At 54.7% G+C, this 22,112-nt stretch overlaps 1 protein-coding gene across 2 annotated transcripts in view; it reads left to right on the forward strand.

Moving 5' to 3' along the window:
- The window catches only part of DGKZ (diacylglycerol kinase zeta), a 45,906-nt gene that overhangs the window by 11,227 nt on the left and 12,567 nt on the right, over positions 1-22,112 (forward strand). Inside the window, exons 1-21 of one of the 2 annotated variants that reach the window (XM_086463578.1) lie at positions 8,661-9,448; positions 10,274-10,382; positions 11,034-11,129; positions 11,947-12,024; positions 12,361-12,417; positions 14,523-14,591; positions 14,993-15,064; positions 15,375-15,491; positions 15,584-15,655; positions 15,947-16,042; positions 16,320-16,402; positions 16,936-16,996; positions 17,822-17,935; positions 18,348-18,488; positions 19,002-19,080; positions 19,377-19,432; positions 20,502-20,564; positions 20,806-20,879; positions 20,991-21,102; positions 21,416-21,615; positions 21,900-22,000. In XM_086463578.1, the coding sequence (XP_086319704.1) occupies positions 8,661-9,448; positions 10,274-10,382; positions 11,034-11,129; positions 11,947-12,024; positions 12,361-12,417; positions 14,523-14,591; positions 14,993-15,064; positions 15,375-15,491; positions 15,584-15,655; positions 15,947-16,042; positions 16,320-16,402; positions 16,936-16,996; positions 17,822-17,935; positions 18,348-18,488; positions 19,002-19,080; positions 19,377-19,432; positions 20,502-20,564; positions 20,806-20,879; positions 20,991-21,102; positions 21,416-21,615; positions 21,900-22,000 (2,638 nt within the window). Of the gene's footprint in view, positions 1-8,660; positions 9,449-10,273; positions 10,383-11,033; positions 11,130-11,946; positions 12,025-12,360; positions 12,418-14,522; positions 14,592-14,992; positions 15,065-15,374; positions 15,492-15,583; positions 15,656-15,946; positions 16,043-16,319; positions 16,403-16,935; positions 16,997-17,821; positions 17,936-18,347; positions 18,489-19,001; positions 19,081-19,376; positions 19,433-20,501; positions 20,565-20,805; positions 20,880-20,990; positions 21,103-21,415; positions 21,616-21,899; positions 22,001-22,112 lie in introns of those variants that run through there. The other variant, XM_086463579.1, reaches the window with a different exon arrangement.

Here is a 22,112-nt window from a genome sequence, read left to right on the forward strand (position 1 = left end):
CTGCGCTGACTCACTACGGCTGCCTCACTAAGGCTGCGCTGGTGGCTATCGTGGCTATCGGTGCTATCGGCTCCCATCGCCTGGTCAATGACTGAAATAACAATAGCTGGTGACTCATGCCTTGCAGACATCGTGGAGTGGCTGGACTTCTGCTTGACACACACACATCCATCCCTGACTCTGCAAAGGCCAGAGCGGAGATGGGGTTTGTGGCCCAAAAAGGGAGGTGGATTGCGTTCAGCTGGGAGCAGGTCCCTGGGGGCAGCTGGGGGACCTGGATAGCGACAAAGTGTGACAGAAGTCCCCAGCCTGGCTGCGAGAGGTCCCGTGGGGGGGTTGCAGCAACAAGGGGAGGTGAAAAGCTCCTGAGAGCCCACCCGGACCAGACACTGTCTGTAACGCAGGAGCAAGTTACCTCCTGGGCACAAACACAGGCTCCCAGTGGCAGGCAGCTCAGCTCTCATCAGCTGTGCAAAACCCCTTTATCGAGGTACCGAGGAGGTGGGAGAGAATCGCCTCCTTGGCGTGTTCCTCCCTTTATCCTCCTCTTGCCGCTCTGAGGGAAGTGGTGGTCATCCCCTGGCTGCAGTTGGGTGCTCGGATGGCAGCTGGGTGCCAGTGCCAGGGGACACGTGACACGACCCCCTCTTTTTCTGGATCCCCTCTGGTGCGTGCGCCAGCGGCTGGGGGCCAGCCGGCCTCGGGACTGCTCGGAGAGGAAGTGCATGGTTATTTTAACGAGCGCTGTCAGGGTTTGCAGCGCGGGGAGGAGGCGGAGGGAGAAGCCGAGCGCTTGCTCTCCAAACTAGGACTTGGTTGGGGAGGGTTGGCCCGTCGCTGCTACGCGGCCACCGCCACCCGCTCGGCACCTGCAGGGACCCCGGCACGCTCCGGATCAGGTCACAGGGGCTTTTCCCCACGCTCTCCCCTTCTCTCCTCTTCCTCATCCGCCACTTTTTGCTTGTCGCCCACGTTTTGCTGCTTTGTGACGGGGGGGGTGCGGAAGGGGGCCAGGGGAGCCAGCCCTTCGTTCGTGGTTATGGTCTGAGCAGGTACCGGGTCCCATCCTGGGGAGGGGCAGGGGGAAGCAGACCCCGGATTCATCCCCGAGACCCTCAACCTTGCTCCTGCTGAGCTGTGTTTGCTCCTGGAGGCTGGAGCAAGCCCATAGGGCTATGGGTGGACCCCAGGGCTGAGGCAGGGGCGTGGGGGGGGGGGCTGCGAAACACAGACGCAGGTGGCGCTCAGTGGCACCTGGCTGTTGTTTCCCCTTTGGAAGGAGGGCAGGGGTTTTCCCTGCCAGAGGTTCTTTTCCAGCCACCCAGGCTGCTGCCTGTTACGGCACTGACTGCGTCCTGCCAGTCTGTGTGGCGCAGGGATGGCAGCGGGAAATCCGCAGGTGGCAGAGGACATTTGGTGTGGGGAGCAAGCCTGTGCCATGCTGGGACCCCTGGATCCCGGCCACTTTGCCCTGGGATAGTTTAGGGAAGCAGGACACGCTTGGAGCTCCTGGCATCTCCCCTGGTGCTGGTGGCAGTAAGGCACCCTGCTTCTGCTGGGAGCAGTGGGATGACCTTACAGATCCCTGCAGTGGGCTGGAGGGAGGCATGCAGCCCCCGTCTTTCTGCTATCAGTGCCAGTAGCTGAGTGCCTGAACCTGTCTCTGCTTTGCTTTGGGAGGTGCAAAGGGTTTTGCATGCCCTTGGGAGGTCCAAAGACTTTTCCTCCCTGGCAGTCGCTGCCTGTGCTCTGCATCTGCCACGCTGCAGCTTTTTGTTTACACGGGTTTCATCGCCTCCTCCCTGGGGCTGCTGCCCAGGGCAGCACCGTACCACCATGTCATCCCCGTGGGCAGGGGGAAAACTTCAGGGCTGCTCGGGGAGTTTGGGTCAGACAGCTGGGCTGCGGGACTGGCCTCCCTTTAAATACCACATACCTCATACCTCAGGTCCCTCTTCACGTCCCTCTTCTATGCAGAGCTATGTGTACTGAAGGGGGGGACCAGCCCTGGGGAGGACGGTGGAAATCTGCTAAAGAAACCGCAGGCTGAGCACCCAAACTGCTGGGGCACCCTGCTGAGCCCCCTGCTGCTTTGCTTCGTGCGTGTCACTCTGCAAAAGGACCTCAGAAAGAGAGAAGAAACTCAAAGTCCTTCCCAGGCTGTGTCACTGGTCCTGTTGGTGGGACCAAAATAGAAACTGCATGGCTGGCCTCTCCCCCGACCCCTGCTCTGCCTCAGCCCCAGCATGCTGGTGATGGTTGCTCATCCTTTGCATTTCATCCCAGATTAATTCACTGCCCGAGGCTGTCAATCTTGCTGTTTGGCTCCCCAGGCAAACACAGAGACAGATTGTTTAAATCGGGGCTGTTGGGTTTCTTGATAACCAGGAGACAGATTATTTACTGTAGTGGCAAATAAACTTTATAATGTTATGATGGTGGAAAGTTGTTAAGGGATATGAGTGCCCTGAGTCAGCCCAGGAGCCTCCAAGGAGACTGCTTTGGTTTAAATTAAGACAAAACACTGTCTTCCATGGATTTTGGGAAGGAAATCACATTGTTGTAATGGGAACATTACTCGGAGCCTTAGGGCTGGCAAACCCTTGACTTTATGAAGCGTAAGTGGAGGGTCTGAGCAAGTCTGGCAGATGTGCCTTAAAGCACCTCCCTGAGAAGGAAGTGAAGGGGAGGTGATGCCAGGGCGTCATGAGAAGCTTGGGGAGATGGAGCTGCCACCAGAAGTATGTAGGGATTATGCTAAGAACTGTAAAAAAAGTTCCTGGCGCTGCATCCGTCCTCCTGCCTTGCTCATTCAAAGAAGGCAGCTTAGAGGCTGCATCTCCTCCGTGTGGCATCCCCAGCTCCCAATAAAATGTGAATACCCAGAAAATGGTGTGGGGTTAAAGTTAGTGGCTGTGTCTCATTCCTGGTGTGGACTGCGTGGTGATCCACCCAGGGCACCAGCAGTCAGAAGTGATGCTGAACTGGTGATGCTGAGCTGTTGCTGCCAGCTGGAGTGTGCTGTGAAATTTCTGTCCCCTGAAATAAAGCCTGTGCACGAGTTTTATTTCTGGCCATCTTGTGCAGGTATCCCGTTACCCTTTTGTGCCTGGAGTGTGTCAGGGTATTTGCATAGGGTCAACAGCGCTGGCACTGCTGCGATGCGCTGGAGCAGAGGTGTGTATGTGTGGGAGCAGGAGGCTGCAAGCTGTGCTTTTGCTCAGCCATGTGCAAGATGGGTACAAAGAGGCCAAACTGACGTTTTCACAAACTCACTGTCCATTGTGAAGCAGTGCTGTCCTGGGGCCTCCAGGTTGGTCAACAAAGTGTAGCACTGACAGGTTTCTAAGGGCAGCCTTAAGGTTGCAGCAGTAATCTCCTCCTCTGCAGTATGAGGGTGACAGTACAACTGAAGATGTCCTTGGCCGTGATTTGCCTTGGGAATGCCATGCTCTTACAGCTTGAGAGCCTGGGAGCGCAGTGCTGTGGCCTGTGTAGGCGGTGGCGCGTTGCAGTAGATCAAATGAGTGAATCCTAAAATAGAAGGTGAGCGCAGCCTGTAGCTCACCCCTCGCAGTGTTTTGAAAGGCTCATGGTTTGTCTGGAGCCTCCCTACCCCTGGGCTGGAGGGAGCTGCATCTCCTTGGTCATGCTGCACCCAACACAGGGGAACTCCTGACTCTGTTTTATTCATGTGGTGTTGCAGAGATTACAGCTGGAATGGAAATTTTGGGTAGAAACAAACTGCACAGAGTTTGGGAACTTGCTGATCACTGCTCACCTCACTGCAACCAAAGCCTTGAGGGCTGCACCACATCTCGACCAGTGTGCTCTCTCCCCGATCTGGCACAGGGGCACCTTCCTCAGCAGACCTCGTCTGTGCCAGTTGCCCTTCATGGCACATCGGAGAGGGCTGGCTGGGGAGCCTGAGGGAAAGGAGGGGTCCGTGACTGATGCCAGGGAGACGAATGGGAGAGTGGGAACAGGATCTACTCTGCTCTGGTGAGACTGCATCTGGAATATTGTGTTCTGGGCCCCTCAGTTCAAGAAGAACAGGTAACTTCTTGAAAGAGTCCAGCGCAGAGCCTCAAAGATGGTTAAGGGGGTGGAACATCTCCCTTCTGATGAAAGGCTGAGGGAGCTGGGTCTCTTGAGCTTGGAAAAGAGGAGACTGAGGGGTGGCCTCATCAATGTTTATAAATACGAAAAGGGGGAGTGTCAGGCAGATGGAGCCAGGCTCTTCTCGGTGATGGCCAATGACAGGACAAGGGGCAACAGGTGCGAGCTGGAGCAGAGGACGTTCCACATAAATATAAGGAAAAACTTTTTCACTGTGAGGGTGACAGAGCACTGGACAGGCTGCCCAGAGAGGTTGTGGAGTCTCCTTCTCTGGAGACATTCAAAACCCGCCTGGATGCGTTCCTGTGTGACCTACTCTAGGTGGCCCTGCTGTGGCAGGGGGGTTGGGCTAGGTGATCTTTTGAGGTCCCTTCCAACCCCTAACATTCTGTGATCTCAGCAGGGCTGGTGTAGCAGCATACATGAGAAGACTGAAAAGCACTGAAAGGAGGGGGGGTGCAAGCTTGTGATGGAAATGGAGGCTGAAGGCAAGTGGTGGTATGTCATTAGGGCGGGGATGAGCAGCAGCTCCCTGGACAGGCTCCCAGGCTCTTGTCCCTCAGTCCCTCTGGTGTCCTGGCAGGGAGGAGACAGAGAGGCAGAAGCCCAGGAGATCATGGTGTCACGCAGGGGTGGCTATTAATAACACACTTTCCCTGTGGTTGAGCCATGCAAGTCAAGCATCCCTGCCAGAGGAGGACAGCTTGTAAACTGAAACGGGCTGCTGCTTGCACGCTGCCAGCTCTGGTGCTGCAGCAGCTCCCCAGCACCCGCAGCAAGCCGGGACACAGGGACACAGCCAGCTGCCGTCAGGATGGGCACTTGTCACAGAGTAGGGCAGTACTCTTGGATTTGTTACCCTTGCTGTAGGCCCATGGTTGGAAAAAATGCTTTCCAGTTGACTAACAGGAGGTTTTCTGAAAGGCTGGGAGGAGCTGATAGTGTTTTTCAAGTCCAGACTTCTCTAGGGCTTGAGGCTTGTGTGATGTGCTGCCAGCGATGTCCTGCAGTAGGGTCCTCTTGCCACCCTTGGTGCAAGGAGAGGGGTGCCAGGTTTGTCACTATATGAAGATGATCTGGCATCTCACTTGGTTCTGGGCGCCAGCAGGAATAGACCAGGTTGCTGGAGGGACAGAGGGAATAATAACATAGAGGAAGGGCTGAGCAGGTGTATGGCACAGCATCCCTCTACATGTCTAAGGGCACAGAGAGCCTGTTCAGTATTGTACATGGGAGTTTGCTCAAGGCTAGTGAACCAAAACAGCTTAATGGAGCTGAATGTCAAGAAGCTCCTCCTGACATGGACAGAGCCTATGCCTAGAGGGACACTGTGTGTTTAGCCCTAGGAGTCAGCCTTCTGGTTTTGGAGCTACCGCTGCAGGACAGATGGTTCCTGGCTGTCCGAAGAGTAGGATCTCCATATCAGCTCATCCATGAGCTCTGTGTCCGTGAAGTTACAGGATGCAAGTCTTTCCTCTTCAATCCCTACTTGACTTTCAAAGGGCATTTAGATCCTACCACCAAGGTTAGCTCTGTCCTTAGAGTAAGAGGTCACAGCTTGCTCTGAGTGCCCAGAGAGCTTCCTTCAGTAGCCTGCTCCTCCTCCAGCTCTCGAGGACAGCACTGCTGCCTGCCTGTGCTCCAGGATGTGTTCCTGCTTCAGCAATATCTCTGCTCACCGATGCCAGGCAGGGAGCATAGGAGGCTGAGGAGCTCTGAGGGGTGTGGTTTGAAAAAAAACACCACCTCCCAAGAGCTCTGACTGCAGATCAGGAGCAGACCAGAGCTGCTGTCTCCTTCCTCATTCACAGAAGGAGATTGAAATGATAGTATGTAGCTGCTCGCAAGTAAAGTTGATATCCTAGTGCGTGCAGCAGTACTTCCGTTCTGTACCCTGCAAATGCCAGGCTGCCTCCATCCGACCTCCTTACCTAACTGAGCCTAGCGATGCAGCCTGCAGAGCAGCCGCAGGGGCTGGCTCTTCTCCATCTTGTCTCAGCAACAAGCAGTGAAGATCCCAGAGATGTCCTGGGGTTAGGCCAGGGGCTTCCAGTCATTAGCTCCTCTCAGGCTCCTCTCCGCCCGGTGGGTGGATCCCCAGCTACTCTGCACGAAGCTCCACTGATGCACATCAACCCTGGGCACCCCTGGCAGTCCATCCATCTGCTTCACCAGCCGCAGCTCTCAACACCTGTGATAACACCATTTGGAGCTCAGATTGGAAGTAAGTTGCAAGAGATGGGGATATCTTCACCCATCATATCTGAGCTGCCATGTGCTGCTGTTGTGGGCTGTCAGATGATTGCCTGGTAATAACCTTCACCACTGGTGTCCAGAGCATGAGTCCATGTGCCACTTGTAGACAGCCCTGAAGATAAAAAGGGCCGTAATCAGCTAGTACCCAAACATAAATGTCAAGCCAAGGTTATTCTAGCAGATTTCCTCACGAGACTGTGGTGCAAAAAGGAAGGAAGCTGTGTTGAGAGATCTTCCTGCCCATAGCAGCAGCTCAGCAAGCAGTACAGCAGCTTCATGCTGGTGTAATATCTGGGGCAGGAGGGAGTGTCCATTCAGCTCATTTGGGATGTCGTCGGACAGTATGTCTCCACCAGCAGCTAAAGCTGGCCAAAAAGCATCTGCTGCTGTGTGCCACACCTAGGCAATGTTCTTTCTTGGGTGTTTGAACACGTTTTATTTGTTCAGACAATTTTTAACACCTGTTGGTGATGATGCAATTTACTGTACATCATCCTGCAGACACTGGGGAGCAGGGACAGGAATGGAGCACTGCAGTGTTGGGGACAGGCTGGAAGCAGGGTCATCAGCAAAACTTGCTTTTGCCCTCTGCAAAGCTGCACAGGCCTCGGTGGTGTGATAGTTAACCTGCTGGTGACCAAGTACCTACATTGCTCCCTTCGGTAGGACTTGAGAAATCCCTCCAAGGAGGTGGCACTTTGTTTTTGCGTTCAGTTCAACCAGGCTTTAGCTGCCTTGATGCTGCTCTCTGGAGGGCATTGCTATCCTTCCTTCCCTCCTTGTGCTACGTTACTGAGTACAGGCATCGCAATGAGACTGTAGAAACTAAAGAGCTGGCTTTCTTGCCTACCAGCCTGGCCTGCTCCAAAAATACAGTGTCAGCTTTGCACTCAGCTTTGCACTCATCTAAAGAAATACGGGTACAGCTGAATGGGTTGCTTGTGCTACAAGCACTAAGCAAAAGCTCTAGTTTGTGATCCAGAAAATAACATGTATGTCCCATCTTATATGCATTTCCCAAACAAAAAGGGAAGCTTCTGACAAATTTGCCTATTTGCGTGGACCATAGGGCAGTGGAGGTTTGGGCCAGGGTGTTCTCCTGAAGGTCGTCTGGTATTGCTGACCTGCAAGCAGGTACATAAAAGAGCATGAGAAGGGAGGGAGGTAGAAGCAAGTAGAAGTGTAGCAGATGCCAGTCTTAATACAGTGGTGAGTGGCATGCCTGTACCCTTGTGATGGGTAGAGGAGCCCCTTGTACAGCGTGGAAATTGTTGAGAGTGATGGTGGTGGCTTGTGTGTGCCTGCAGGCTGCCATGATCCAGAGTCCCCTGCCTTGGGAGCAATTGAAAAGCCAGAGGTTTGCTTCTAACAAACTGGGGGTCTTGGCTTTTTTGAGTTGCTCTTGAATAAATCCTCTCTATTTAGCAGCTGAAGAGAGGGTGGGAAGTGAAGCACTAGCTCTGGAGGAGGGAAGCGCTGGAGCTAGTCAGATTCAGCCCCTTCCACTCCAGCCTTTGCATGCTGAGCCGCCAGCACTTAAACTGCTGTGGCACTTTTCACCTGTGGCCCAGGGCTTTCCACAGTCTGCTGCAGTGTCCGGGCAGCCTGTCAAGCTTTGAGGGCTGGGCAGGGAAAGCTCGAGAGCCCTGATAAAGCTCTTTCCACCCAGAGAGGGAAGTTTTGCACAGGATGGGCAGGATGATTTTCCTAGCTCTTCTCTGCACTACTCCAGCTCTCCCAGCCTCCAGCTCTCCCAGCCAGCTTCTGTCAAATCTGCCTGCCCTGCTTTTACTTGCCTGGTTGGTTTTCTTCTTTAGGATTCGTAAGGGCTTGGTTTCAGTTTGCTGCATTTTGGTGGGGCTGATGCTTAGCCAGAACAGTTCCTGTGCGGAGATCAGATGGACAAGCACCAGGAGAGTGGTGGGGGTAGTCACCAGGGTTGATTGGCACCTCGGGGTGCAGAGACTCTGCCGATCCCGTGGTGGTGAGCAGGGGATGCAGAGGGTCCCAGCCAAGTGGTGACACCTGCCCTGCCATTGCAGGACTCTGGGCTGAGCCGTGAAACTCGAGGGGTGGGGACCTGTGGGGAGTGGGAGCCCCAGTGGTACGTCTACCCAGCAAGTGGGTCCCAGCCCTGCCGCCCACCCTGGGTGGCATCACCATGTCACTCTGTGCCCTGCCATCCCCCCGTCCCCCTGCTCTGACCCCTGCAGCCCGGCCCTGGGACTCACAGGGGAGCCTATTTAATTACTGGTCTCTGTGTTAACAGCCACCGTCCGAGTGCGATGGAAACCTTTTTTAGGCGGCACTTTGGGAGGAAGGGGCTGCGGCGCACCAGCGTGGTGGCTGTGCCCACAGGCAAAGCCAGGCGGCGCTCCCAGGTGGGGCTGCCCTCTACCTCACTGGCCCAGCGCCGCCGCGGCTCAAGCGCCCCGCTGCCAGTCCTCTCCTGCCTAGGCCTGCCCCAGCGCACCGTCCCCCGCCGCCGCTCCAGCACCACACCACCCTGCCTCAGCCCTCGGTTCGCCGTGCAGACGAAGCGCGGGGGCCGGGCACGAGCGATTGATGCCCACCTGGTGGGTCCGTCCATCCTCCTTGCCAGCCTCATCCCCACCAGAGAGGAGGCGGACATGGTGCCCTGCACCAACAGCTCCAGATCCGAGTCTCCGGAGGATGGCAGTGGCGTGGCGGTGGGAGCCGAGCAGGCCCAGTGCAAGCGGTGGGCCGAGGAGAGGTGGCTGGCCATGCTGCCCCAGCTGCAGCCACTCCAGGCTGGGCTGCTGTCGTGGGGCCCCCGCTGCCTGCGACGTGCCTCCTCTCACTGCTTGCCCACCGAGTTCATGTACAGCCGGGCTGCCTACGGCTTGCCGGGCCGCTACCGCCGCCTCAGCCAGCGCCGGCGCTCCAGTGATGCCCCCCGGCCCGGGCTGCTTCCCTCTGGCCACCCACGGCTGCTGGCCCAGTGCTGCACAGGGGCAGCCGGAGCCAGGTGCCCCTCTATCACCCTCCCTGAGTGCTTGGGACCGGAGCCCACCCGCCACACCGCCACAGACGGCTGGAGTCCTCGGTTGCTGTATGTAAGGCGGTGGCATACAAGCAGGCGATGCCTCAGAGAGGGGAGGCTGGGTGCAGACTCAGGCTCAGTGGGGAAGGAGAGAAGGGGCTCAGCACCACTGGTCCTGGCTGCTGTCAGTGTCTTGCAGTGCTGTTTGCATCCCTTGAGCCCTCCCATTCGGGCCAGTGCTGCCCCTGATGCTCTCGGTGCAGCCCCCAGGGCTTGCAGGCAGCACCTCCTGCCAGCCCGCAGCTGGAGGGAGGTGGCAGGCCTGGTTGTGGGCTGGAGAAGCACACGTTCTCCAGCTGGACGGCTCTGCTGCTCCTTTTTTCCACCCTAGCACGTCTGGGAGAAGCTTACTAGCCCCAAACAAACAGCTAGGTTTTTTTCGGACAGTTGTGCTGGTCCCTGAAAATGCCCCAGGTTCTGAGGTGCCTTGGTATGGGAGAGCTGTGGGGAGCCTCTGCGGAACGAGAGCTCTGGGTTGTCCCTGAAAAGGCAGCCCCACCACCACAGCTCAGTGGAGCCTCCCAGGCTGTTTTACAATGGACCTGTCATCCCTGAGGGATTTGACACAGCAGGTCCGAGCTGTTCCTTTTGCCAGGTGCAGGTGTATTTAGCTGAGCTGTCAGCAGTGTGGCCAGCACCTCTTCATCCCATGGGGCTGCCTCACAGGAGTGGGTACTCCTCGGCTGGTGGTGCTGGACATTCGCCTCATTTCCAGCCACTTGGACCTGAGGATGCTTTTCTGCTCCAGCCTCACTGTCCATCCTAGAAGCAGGTTGTGCTTTGCACATATTCCTCCTCCTCTGATCTAATAACCAGCCCTCCTGTGTCTTCCAGGAAAGCTATTGCCAAGTCCAGCCTCCAGCACATGGTAGCCCAGCCAAACCCTGTGTTAGCCCTGAGGAGCGACTCGGAGAGGCAGATACGCAGCACTGTAGACTGGAGCGTAAGTCGTAGCGCATTTTGCTGGGCATCGCATGGGACGGGCTCCCGGCCAAGAAGCAGCAGGCTTTTCCCAGGCTGAGGCTTCCCAGGTGACTTCAGCTTTGACACATTATGGCCTCCACCGTTGCCACCAGCTGGTGCCAGCGTCTGTGCTGCTGGCAGCACTCCTTGATGCTGCAAGGAGAGACTGCAGGCACAGGTGGTTCCTGGGAGGAGGACATAGCTACTCCACTGCCAGCTCTTCTGCTCCTGGCAGCTGAGGTTTTCTGGTGACTGGGGCCAAGCAAAACCCAGCAGGTTTTAAGCTTTTTCAGAAGAGTCCCTTGCGTTGAATTTGCCCCAGTGCCTCCTCTCAGGGGGTGATGGAAGCGGGCCCCTGTGCAGGATGCTGCGACTGGACTGTACGTCTTGGAGTTGGTTTCCTGGGGCCCTCCTGTTTCCAACAGGTGGGCCATGGCAGCAGCTTTGTGAGGTTTCCTCTGTCCAGATGTTGGCCCTGGTTGTTCTGTGCATCTTGTCTCCTGACCTACACCTAGCTCCAACCTCCCACCCCCCATCATTGTCCAGTATCTTGTCCTTCATACAAAGCATTTTAGGGGCTCAGATGCCCGTCTGGGGGTGCTCTTAGAGAAACATGTCTTGTGCCTTTCAGGAGACTGCTGTCTATGGGGAGCACGTTTGGTTTGAGACCAATGCCTCTGGGGACTTCTGCTACGTTGGGGAGCAGAACTGCATGGCAAAGCTGCTGGTGAGTCACCTGGGGTCACCCCCACCTCCCACCCCCGCCAAGGGCCGCAATTGCAGACTGTGCTGCCACCCAGCTGTGTTGTCAAGGCCACGCTGCTGCTGCTGCTGGGGGCATGTGGGGGTCTGGGGGCCTGCCAAGGCAGAGGGTGTGTGTCCCTCTTACCTCTGCATGCTAGAGGGCTGCCTCCCCAATTTCTGCCAGTGCTGGTGCTCAGTTTGCAATGGGAACCTGATGCAGGGCTGCCACTTGCCTGGAGGTAATATGATGGTATTCCAGGGAGAGGTTGTTGGGATCCCACACCCTTAGAGGGACAGTCTGAATCCAAGACCTTTCAATAGAAGAGAAAAGTGGTCGCTGGAGACCCAGACCTGCTTCCTCCTGACCCTGCAGGCAGCACTGATCTTACGGAGTTGCAGCAGTCTGCCCTCCCAGCTTGCAGGCTCAGTCCTGCTTGTGGTGCAGGACACAGAGCACTGATGCCGTCCTGTGCCTGCCCATGGGGCTTACTGTGGGAGCCCTGCAGGTGCCTCCAAGACCAGCTTCCATGGTGCTCTCAGGCAGTGTCAGAAGAGGCCAAGGACTGCGGGACAGGACAGCGGGAGAGCACCTCCCTGCTCTCTCCCAGACTTGAGACCATCTACTCTAGGCACGTGCTTAGATCCCTTCACCTGCAAGGAGTGCCTGTGTCTAGCTTTCGTGTAGGACTTGTTCTGCATCCTGAAATGTATGAAGGAGGTGTGATGGCAGGCTTAGCTTGCTGGCATCTGAATACTGCTATTCACATGCGTGTTTTTCCTCCCATTTTCTCATCCTCCAGCAAAAACCTCTCTCCAGGCGTAAGTGTGCAGCCTGCAAGATCGTAGTGCATACGCCCTGCATCGAACAGCTGGAGAAAGTGAGTAGAGCCTGTTAAGCCCTCTCTGTGGCTCACAAAGCTGTAACAGCATTTTCCTGGTCAACCCTTCCTCTTGGGTAGTGAAACACAAGAAGACGGGAACTGCAACGTGTCATTGCAAAGAGGGGGTCTTCTGAGGAGACAATACCAAAAGGAGCCTCTAGTGACATGACCCCAGGCCCCATTTTGTTCAGTAACAGAGATGTGTGAGGGGTTTCATGGCAAGCACCAAACATCTCCAGAGGCTCTGGGCCTGCTGTAGTAAAGTAGACTGCAATAGGTTTCCTTCAGTTGTGATGGTTTTACTGATTCCTCTCATGTGTATTCAATCTACAGATAAATTTTCGCTGCAAACCTTCCTTCAGGGAGTCAGGATCCCGGAACGTACGGGAGGTGAGAGATCTGCCTCAGACGCTGCCTGCATATGCCCCTCACCTTTCCAGTTTGGTGGCAAAGACATCAGATGTTGCCAGTATGTTGCACAGCAGAGTGCAGGCATCTTACTGCCTCTTGGCTCCAAGGGGGGAAAAGAAAAAAAAACTTCTTTGCTCCAAGGGGGTGGCAGTAAAAGGGAAGTTGTGTTGCAAGGCAGCAGCATAGACTGGGTGTGAGGAGCTTGCAGGCAGCAAATACAGAGCATCTGCTGGTTTGCATGTTCTAAAGCACCTGTATCTGCATGGGGGGAATCTTGCAAACTGTTTTCTGGGAGAGTTTTTTTCCCCCTTGTGCTTGTCCCCAAGCATGTAGAGGAGGCTGTGGCAAACAGCAGGTCCCCAAGTTTCCCACAGTTTGGAAGGAAGCAATACGGGCTCGCTTCTGGCTTTATCACTCAGCCCTGACCTGGGTGCAGTGGAAGATGCCCACTGGACAGTGGTGCTGTCAGACCCCTTTAGCCTGTGTTTTAATGTACTGGGTGTAAGCAGTGGCCTGGGACCTGTCTGCTGAGCTGCGCTGGTAGAAGCATCTGTCAGCCTTGATGCTTCACCCTGCAGCCTGTGGAGCCAGTGTAGCCCATGCAGTGCTCTGTAGCAGGTGTGGATGGCTCAGTCATGGGCCATTTTGGTAACACAGCTGCTGTCCCCACACTGTGTTTGTGCTGGCACAGCAGATGCGGTAGGGGAAAGGCACTCAGACACAGGGCTGCATACTCAGAAATGCCACTGTGGCCTGGTAAGGTGAAGCTTTCAGCATCACTTTAAACTTTCCTTTCTTCCTTTGCTTCTCCTGCCATGACTCCTTCCCATATTGCTCTTAGCCCAGCACCTTTGTTTGTCCTTCACTTATTTTTTGGGGTCTGCTGACAACTTTCTGCCTCCACTCACTCGATCTCTATTTTCCTCCTCTCCAACCTCTACAAATTTACTCTCCCTCCCCTTCTCTGGTTTTCCTCCTTTTTCTCACAAACCTGCTTCTCCATCCTGTCTTTCTAATACTCCTCAGTTCCTCCAAAGACTCTTCCCTTCTGTTTCCCTAGAAAGGTGGTGTTCTGGCCTTTGTGCTGCCAGGGATCCCCTTCAGGGTCAGCCCTTTCCCTAGATGTGCCTGCTGGGACCCAGAGCTGAGCTCAGGGCATAGCCCTGCTTCTGATTCCACTGGATTAATGTCTGCTAAAGCCAACAGGACCCTTCGTCCTCTCCCATGTGCTGCACTCAGAGCAGGCAACACTGGAGCTGACCCAAATCTTGTGCCAGTTGCTGCCTATATCGTCATCCATCATGATCCCAAAAGCTGTCAAGAGCAGAGTGTTGAGCCCTACCACGCTGGGCTGTGAACTCGCACTCCCTCTTTCTTTGCTGCCCTCCCTGCAATCCCATTCCCAATCCAGGGCTGGAAGAGGAGGGTGGCATTTAGAAAACATGGTACGTCATTACAAAACTTCTGACCCCCCCACAATCACGCCTATGAGCAGCCTTGCTGCCTTCCCCAGGGCAGGGGCTGAGGCAGGCTGGGGTGAAGAGCAAGGTGAAGTGATTGTGGAGGGGTTTGGAGGCTGCTGTTCTACTCGAGGAACATGGAGCTAGGTGGTTTGCTGCTTAGCTGCAAGCACTTCCATCTTCTTGGTGTGGACACAAACTGTGTCCCCCTGGGGATTTTCACACCTTCCACCAGCACATTTTTCACTTGGTGCTGGGGGCATCTGGACAGAGATGTTAAGGAACAGAGATGTGATTTATGGCCAAAGTAGCTCCATTCTACTGCTTGCCCACTCTCTGTGGGGTTTGCTTTGTGTGATTCTCAGTCTTCAGTTTCTCTCCTCTCCTTCCTGTTTTTTCTGGTTTTAATTTCCTCTTCTCTGAGCACCTTATTTTGGCCTCTTGCCCCCTGATTCTTTGGCTTTGCCTTCTCCCAGAGGGTTGGAGCTAGTGCATGTGAGCAGTGGGTTTGCTGCAAGAGCAGAGGTCCTGGCTGGCCTGGGTCTATTCCTCCCACCTGTTCCTGCATTCTCTCACACACTGGGCTTTTCATTCCCCCTTTTTTTTTTTTTCTTTTTCCTTTAGCCCATCGTTGTCCGGCATCACTGGGTACACCGAAGGCGGCAGGAAGGGAAATGCCGGCAGTGTGGCAAGGTGAGAGGGCAACTTGTTTGTTTTTTTACTCAGCCTGAAGGAAAGCTAAGGTCAAACCAGAGACAAGAACAGGGCTGAGGACCAGGGACATCCTACCGTTCCTGTTTGGCAGCAGCAGCCTACAGCAAAACCAAGATGTGTACCCTGTTTTGCACAATGAAGCACTACATAAGTGCTTCTCACATAGAGTTGTTCTCCCCCTGGGTCAAATCAGTCCTGGAGGAGACTGTCTCCTCCCTGGTGCTGTGGTGGAGGTGTTGGGGCTATCTGACAGGGATCTGGAGGGCTCCAGCTGCAGGCACACTCTCTTTGTTAATGTCTCTCTTAGTGGTGGGAAAGTCTTGTTGGATAATAGAAAGCTGTGAGGGAATTCCCTAAGCCTCTTATGCTTCCTTCTGCAGGGTTTCCAGCAGAAGTTTGCCTTCCACAGTAAAGAGGTTGTAGCCATCAGCTGTTCCTGGTGCAAGCAAGCGGTGAGCAAAGCCCCCATTGAACGTCTTACCAGCCTGTTCTGCACCTAATGACCTCTGCTTTCTGCTGGGACTCCCCAAGCTGCTTCTCTGCAGCCTGCCTTTAACAGCTTCTTTTACTGGGAGAGACTGTACTGTGGTTGCTGCGAGCTCCTATTAGAAACTTTCTCCTCATTGCCTTCTCATTACAGAATTCCTGCACAGTTTGTTACAGCACTCCCTGCACTGGCATGGGGGAGCTGGGAGGAGGAGAAAGTGGCTGTCCCCAGCAAACTGAGCAGCTGAGTTTTCTCTCTGTCTTCTCCTTCCCCAGTATCACAGCAAAGTGTCGTGTTTCATGCTGCAACACATTGAAGAGCCCTGCTCACTGGGGGCTCATGCTGCTGTTGTCGTTCCTCCCACCTGGATTCTGCGGGTCCGGCGGCCCCAGGTAAGTCACCTCAGCTCTTGTGTCTCTTTCACAACTCCTGCTTGCCCAGCAGCTCCTCATGGAGCTTTTGAGTTTGTTTCTTTTCTCTCTAGAATCCACTGAAATCTAGTAAGAAGAAGAAGAGAACATCATTCAAGCGGAAATCCAGCAAAAAGGGGGCCGAGGTAAGAGGTGAAGGAAAAGGGAATGACTGTGTCTTGGAAGGGTGGAGGGACTGGGCAGTGAGGAGCAGGACTGGGAAACAAGGGGGCTTGCTGAGTTTGTGCTGAGGTTTCGAGGAGGGTGAGGTGGAAGGAGGGTGCCCCCTGGCAGGGCAAATCCCAGCTATAAGGCTTACAGGGTGCCTGGGATGTTCTCTTCCTCCCACTCCTGACCTGCGTGATGTTAGGGCTCATCTGGAAGTGGGAGTTTGTGTTTCCCCACATTTGTTGAAGGACCTGCGGTATCTCTTGCAGGAAGGGAGGTGGAAACCCTTTGTCATCAAGCCTATGCCAGCTCCTCTCATGAAGCCCTTGCTGGTGTTTGTGAACCCCAAGAGTGGTGGGAATCAGGTATGGCCTTGTCCTACATCTCCTTGAGAAGGCAGCTCTGTGAGGACATTGCCATTTGGCTGCTGAGGTCTCATCATAGGTTTGGTGATGTCTCAGCTGCAGAAAAGGCAAGGCAACCCCCACTATGCCAGTTTGTTTCCCAGCAATTTCTACCTAGGCCAGGCTTTGCCTGAGTCCCCCCAGAATGATTGTCTTAGCGTGTCCCCAGGACCAGATGCCTTCTTCCACTGTCCACTGGGAACTCCCTGTTACCTGAAGTCTTTTTTTCTCCCCATAGGGAGCCAAGATCATCCAGTCCTTCATGTGGTATCTCAACCCACGGCAAGTTTTTGACCTCAGCCAGGGTGGACCCAAGGAGGCGTGAGTACTCGTGGGGGCAGCACCCTACTCTCCCCTATCTCTGTCCCAAAGATTCTTCCTCAGAGCTCTTGGCAGAGGCCTGATGTTCCATAGCTCCCTTGTGCAAAGAGACCTCCAATGAGCTCATGCTTTGAGAGGCCATTCTAGGATACCTTGTGGTCAGTCAGTGTTTCCTGCCAGAGGTCTGGTCTAATCTCAAGGCTAGTGCAAAGAGACCAGCTGTGAGGTGGATGTTCCCAGACCTAATTCATTATGTTCAATTAATGTCATGTGAGTCTAGCCTGCTTGCTGCATTTTGGTTTATCTGTGTGTACACAGACTGTGGACACCCTGCTCTTCCTCCTCAAGAGCTGGTGAAGCCAAAGTTCCTGTGGCTTTGCCCACTGCTGTGAACTGCTGTGGCGATGGAGAGGGAGACATGCACATGGCTTTGTGAATGCCAAGGGCCCTGTGAGGGCAGGGACCACTGCAGCTGCTGCTTAACACCTTCGGTGCCTCTTCCTTCCCCTCCTCACCCTCCCTGTTCCCTGCAGGCTGGAGCTGTACCGCAAGGTCCACAACCTCCGGATCCTGGCGTGTGGGGGAGATGGCACGGTGAGTCCCCCAGCCTCATCGTGTTTGCGGTGCTTCACCCCAGTCCTTGCCAGTGCTGGAAGCAGCCCTCCTCACTGTAATGCAGAATGGGGCAAAATGTGCATGCTGTGTCCATGGTACAGCTGATGACACCAGATAGTGTGGATTCCCTCATGCACTGCTCCAGGGAGTGCTAGTCTGTGGCATGTCTTGACTTGTAGCCCTTTTGGGGGCCAGTGTCCTCGCTGGGGTTACTCGTATTTCCTGCAGCTCCCGTTTGGAGTGTTATAAAGACTGTGAATAGAATCATAGAATCATTAGGTTGGAATAGACCTCTGAGATCAAGTCCAACCGTTGACCTAATACCACCATGCCCACTAAGCCATGTCCCAAAGTGCCATATCTATACTTTTTTTGAACACCTCCAGGGATGGCAACTCCACCACTTCCCTGGGCAGCCTGTTCCAGTGCTTGACAACCCCTTCAGTGAAGAAGTTTTCTCTAATAGCAATCTAAACCTCCCCTGGCGCAACTTCAGGCCATTTCCTCTTGTCCTGTCATTAGTTTCTTGGGAGAAGAGACTGACCCCCACCTCACTACAACCTCCTTTCAGATACTTGTAGGGAGCGATAAGGTCTCCCCTCCGCCTCCTTTTCTCCAGACTAAACAACTCCAGTTCCTTCAGCCGCTCCTCATAAGACCTGTTCTCCAGGCCCTTGGCCAGGGTGGTGGCTAAGAGGACCCAATCTCTGTCTCTCTGCCATCACTAGTGCTCCAAGTCACCTCCACCTGCCTGACAGCCCCTGAAATAACCAACTGTTTCTTTGTACTCTCTTGCTCGAGCAGGTGGGCTGGATACTCTCCATTCTGGACCAGTTACGCCTCAATCCATCTCCTCCTGTGGCCATCCTACCTTTGGGGACAGGGAATGACTTGGCCAGGACGCTGAACTGGGGTGGGGTAAGTGACAGGCACAAGAGCCTGCTGCTGACAGAGAAGGGCTGAGTGCTTTGACTCCAGTTCCAGACACATGGGTGGGGATTTGCATGGGCTGGGTGTTTTGACTTTCCCTAACTACAGACCAACAAATAAGTGCCATTTAGATGTTACTGTTCTTCTGACATTTGAATTATTCTGCATTAGATTATAATCTATTAGGACTTTAACAAAAGCAACCATTATTTCAAACTTCAAGAAATTTTTAGAAGAAAGATGTATTGTTCTAAATTTCAAGTACCACTTTGTTGTGCATTCAAGTAGAATCAATCTTTTCCACATCTTTTGCTCTGGGATGTCTTCCCAAAGCTGCCTGTCTCTTGGACATCTCTGCGGGAGGCAGGTAGGAGACTCACCAAGTCCTGCTCTTCACCAGGGTTACACGGATGAGCCTCTGTCCAAGATCCTGTCACATGTGGAAGATGGGGACATTGTGCAGCTTGATCGCTGGAACCTCCATGTGGAGCCAAACCCTGATGTGAACCCTGAGGAAAAGGATGAGGCAGCCACTGACAAGGTGGGACACTTCCTCTCCGTGTTTGTTTCCTGCACTGGGGGTCTGTATTCTCCTTTCTCCCACTGGTTAGGCAGCCCCAGCACCTGGAGCTACAGCGTTGGGTTGGTGTTTCCCTCTCCCTGCTCCAATTCCACTCCTCTCCTCATGCCTCTGACCCACAGCACTCATGGCAAGGCATGTAGAAATCAGAACTAAATGTCTCACCAGAGGTTTTTAACCACAGCTTGCAACAGGTATAAGCCCAGTCCCCTCTGAGACTATTCTTTAGCAGAAACATAGGTGATTGCAGGTATCTCTGAGAACAGTGTGTCCCCTTGGGCCACGTCCCTTACCCCTAGGAGCTAGGGGCCAATCCATCATCTCAGGCTGGTAACCTCTGTATTTTCCTGGGGGGAAGGCAAGTGGGCTCCCTCAGCCTCATGAGCACCGTACATGTCTCTGCTATAGCCTGACCTTGTCTCTGCCGTGGCCACACACTGGCGGCCTCATCCCTATTCCTCCTTTCCATTTCAGCTCCCCTTGGATGTCTTTAATAACTACTTCAGCCTCGGCTTTGATGCACGGGTGACGCTGGAATTCCACGAATCTCGAGGTACAGCAGGGTGGCAGAGCTGGTGCAGGGTCTGTGGTGAGGGCTGCCCTAAAGGTGGGTCCATAAAACATTCCTCAGGAAACTGAACGAGAGGATTGCCCCAGGGACAGGGCTGGAGGTGAAGCCTGAGGAGCAAGTGGTGGCTGCAGAGGGGAAAGAGGGGTGCCTGCATGGGAAGAGAGCTGGGGGCTGCCTCCTGGAGGAGGCTGGCTGGAGAGCCGTGTCTGGGGAGAGCTGGCAAGTGAAGTATTTCCATGTGCAGGCCAATGACCTGGACTTTTTTCTCTTTTCCCTAGAGGCCAACCCAGAGAAGTTCAATAGCCGGTTTCGGAATAAAATGTTCTATGCTGGGGTGAGTGTGTGGAGGATAACTGGGCATGCCTTCATAGTAGCCTTAGCATCAGCTGAAGCATAGGCATGGCCCTGCTTCCTGTCCACACCCTAAACTCACTCATGCGAGTTACGTGGGCCTTCACATGCACCCAAGCTGAGCCCCCCCTGAAGCTGGAGAGTTGCTGGAGAAAGTCTGCAGCCCTGGGAGTCACAGCTGCTCTTTGGCTGCGAGTGCTGCTGGCGGTACAGCTTGCTCTCTGGGCTGCGGTACAGTTGCTGTCTTGATCTCCTGCCACTATTGTTCTTGTTCTCTGTCTCACAGATGGTCACCCAGGCAGGACCTCCCCGGAGCTCTGGGGAGGCGGGCTGTCCCCCCTGCAGAGGAACAGGAAGCCTTTCTGTAGAGTTCCCACACTGCTTTGGTCTTTTATTTTATACCTTGGGCCAGTTACAGCTCGCTGGCTAATTATGCCACCCTCCTGTATCTCATCTCTAGAGCTTTGTGTCTCACTGTCATCTTTGTTCGTCCATCCCCCTGTCCTCAATATATGTCCCTATCCAGGTGGCTGGGTGGCCAGTATATGAGCAGTACTAAAGGCCAAGTGCTGCTCTGTATCATCTCACATCTCTCATGTTTGTGTCTCCCCTCTTCTCTGTACAGTTAAACCCAGAGGAGACCCTAGGGTCTGTGTAACAGAGGCCATACTGTCTCTCCTGGTATCTCTAGATTGGGTCACATCAGTTCTGTTTTATGATTCTTCATTACAGCTTGAGACTGAATTTGTCTCTTGTGACTTAAGTCTCTCGTTGGAGGAGACCCACCTTGCCAAGTCTTCCCTAAAGCCAGGACTGGACTGGCAAGGGAATACTAGGGCATGTTCCTGAAGGTGCCCCAAGGTTTTGGTAGGCAAAATGCCAAGCAGAATGTTCGAGGTTGTTTTGGGAGGGGGAGAGGAGAGGGCTTCTGCCAGTGAACAAGGACGGACTTTGTTGCTTTCAGCAGCTGAGGTCTGAAGGTCGGTGGCAGGCTTCCTGGCTGCCCATTTCGGTGAACCTCTGAGCACTAACACTGTCTCTTACCTTGGCAGACGGCCTTCTCTGACTTCCTCACCGGGAGCTCCAAAGACTTGGCAAAGCACGTCAAGCTGGTTGTGAGTGTGCAGGGGTGCTCTGGGCCAGGGCGGGGGGTGAGCTGTGGAGGTGTGAGGAGCATTCCCTTGGCACACTATCTCAGGGTTGGGGAGAGGATGTGGTCCTGGGAGCATCAGCTTCCCCTGGCTTGGAGGACAGTCACTGTAGGGAGTAGAGCGGGTGAGGCCGTTTTTTCCTAAGTGGGTGGGGTGGGTCAGGCCCCGCCTTACAGCAGCCTGAATGCCCCTGTGTTGTCTTCAGTGCGATGGGACAGACCTGACCTCCAAGATCCAGGACCTGAAGCCCCAGTGCCTGGTCTTTCTGAACATCCCTAGGTGAGCAGTCCCACCACCTGCCCTCATGTGCTGGGCTCCTCACCCGCATGCCACAGATACCTGCCTGGGTTTGGGGTGCCTGTCCATGCATCGCGTACCATCCCTTCACAGGTACTGTGCAGGCACCATGCCCTGGGGCAACCCCGGGGAGCACCACGACTTTGAGCCACAGCGCCATGATGATGGCTGCATTGAAGTTATCGGCTTCACCATGACATCCCTGGTGAGTCAGTGCTGTTGCCAGTTGTAGATAGCAACCAGGGGAGTGACTGGTCCCATTGACTGGGTGTCAGCCAGTCCACCAGCTCTACAGAAGCTGTCCTGAGGAGTTGTGGTGCTGGCCTGTGTGACAGTGTCTGCTCTCTGAGATTTAGGTGAAGTGCTGTCATGCCTAGGTCTCTGTGGATCCCCTCCCACTGAGATCAGGCCTGAGACCCTCAGAACTTGGCTCACTTGCAACATCTGGCTGACAATGGGTGCTCCCCCCCATCCACCTCTCAGCCCGTGCTCTGCTCACACTCTGGACCTTTTCACAGGCTGCCTTGCAGGTCGGTGGCCACGGGGAGCGGCTGTGTCAGTGCCGGCAGGTGGTTCTCACCACATCCAAGGCCATCCCCATGCAGGTAGATGGAGAGCCCTGCAAGCTGGCGGCTTCCTGCATCCACATCTCTCTGCGCAACCAAGCCAACATGGTGCAGAAGACCAAGCGGCGCAACTCCATGCCTCTGCTCAATGAGTAGGTTCCTCAGATCAATCTGCCATCTCCTTTCCAAGCCAGGAGGGGTGGACGGGGAAGGGACAGTACTGATTCATCACTCCCAGAGGCATTTTGATCCTCTCTCAAGGAGGGCTTAAGAAAGGATCAGGTCGCAGAAGTATGGCCAGACACTGATGCTGGAGAAGCTGCTGGTGCCAGGCTCCTCGCCCCAGTCTGTGCTCTTGCCTGTTTTTGAGGGGTGAGTGGGATAAGGAGAAAGCAGGCTGTCACTTTCTGATCCTTTTCCTTCCCCCTGCATACAGCCAGCAGCTAGTGCCCGAGCGGCTGCGGATCCGGGTGAGCCGAATCAGTATGCGCGACTATGAGGCACTGAACTACGACAAGGAAAAGCTCAAGGAAGCCTGTGAGTGACCAGCTGAGTGACCAGGGGGTGGGAGCTGCAGTCACTGAGTCTGGCAGTGCCCTCAGCTAAGCTGTGTGAGATGTTGGGGGTGGGGCACAGGCTGCTCCCTGAG

This window comes from Leptosomus discolor, chromosome 3 (genome assembly GCF_034619465.1).
Source record: "Leptosomus discolor isolate bLepDis1 chromosome 3, bLepDis1.hap2, whole genome shotgun sequence".
Lineage (NCBI taxonomy): Eukaryota > Metazoa > Chordata > Aves > Leptosomiformes > Leptosomidae > Leptosomus > Leptosomus discolor.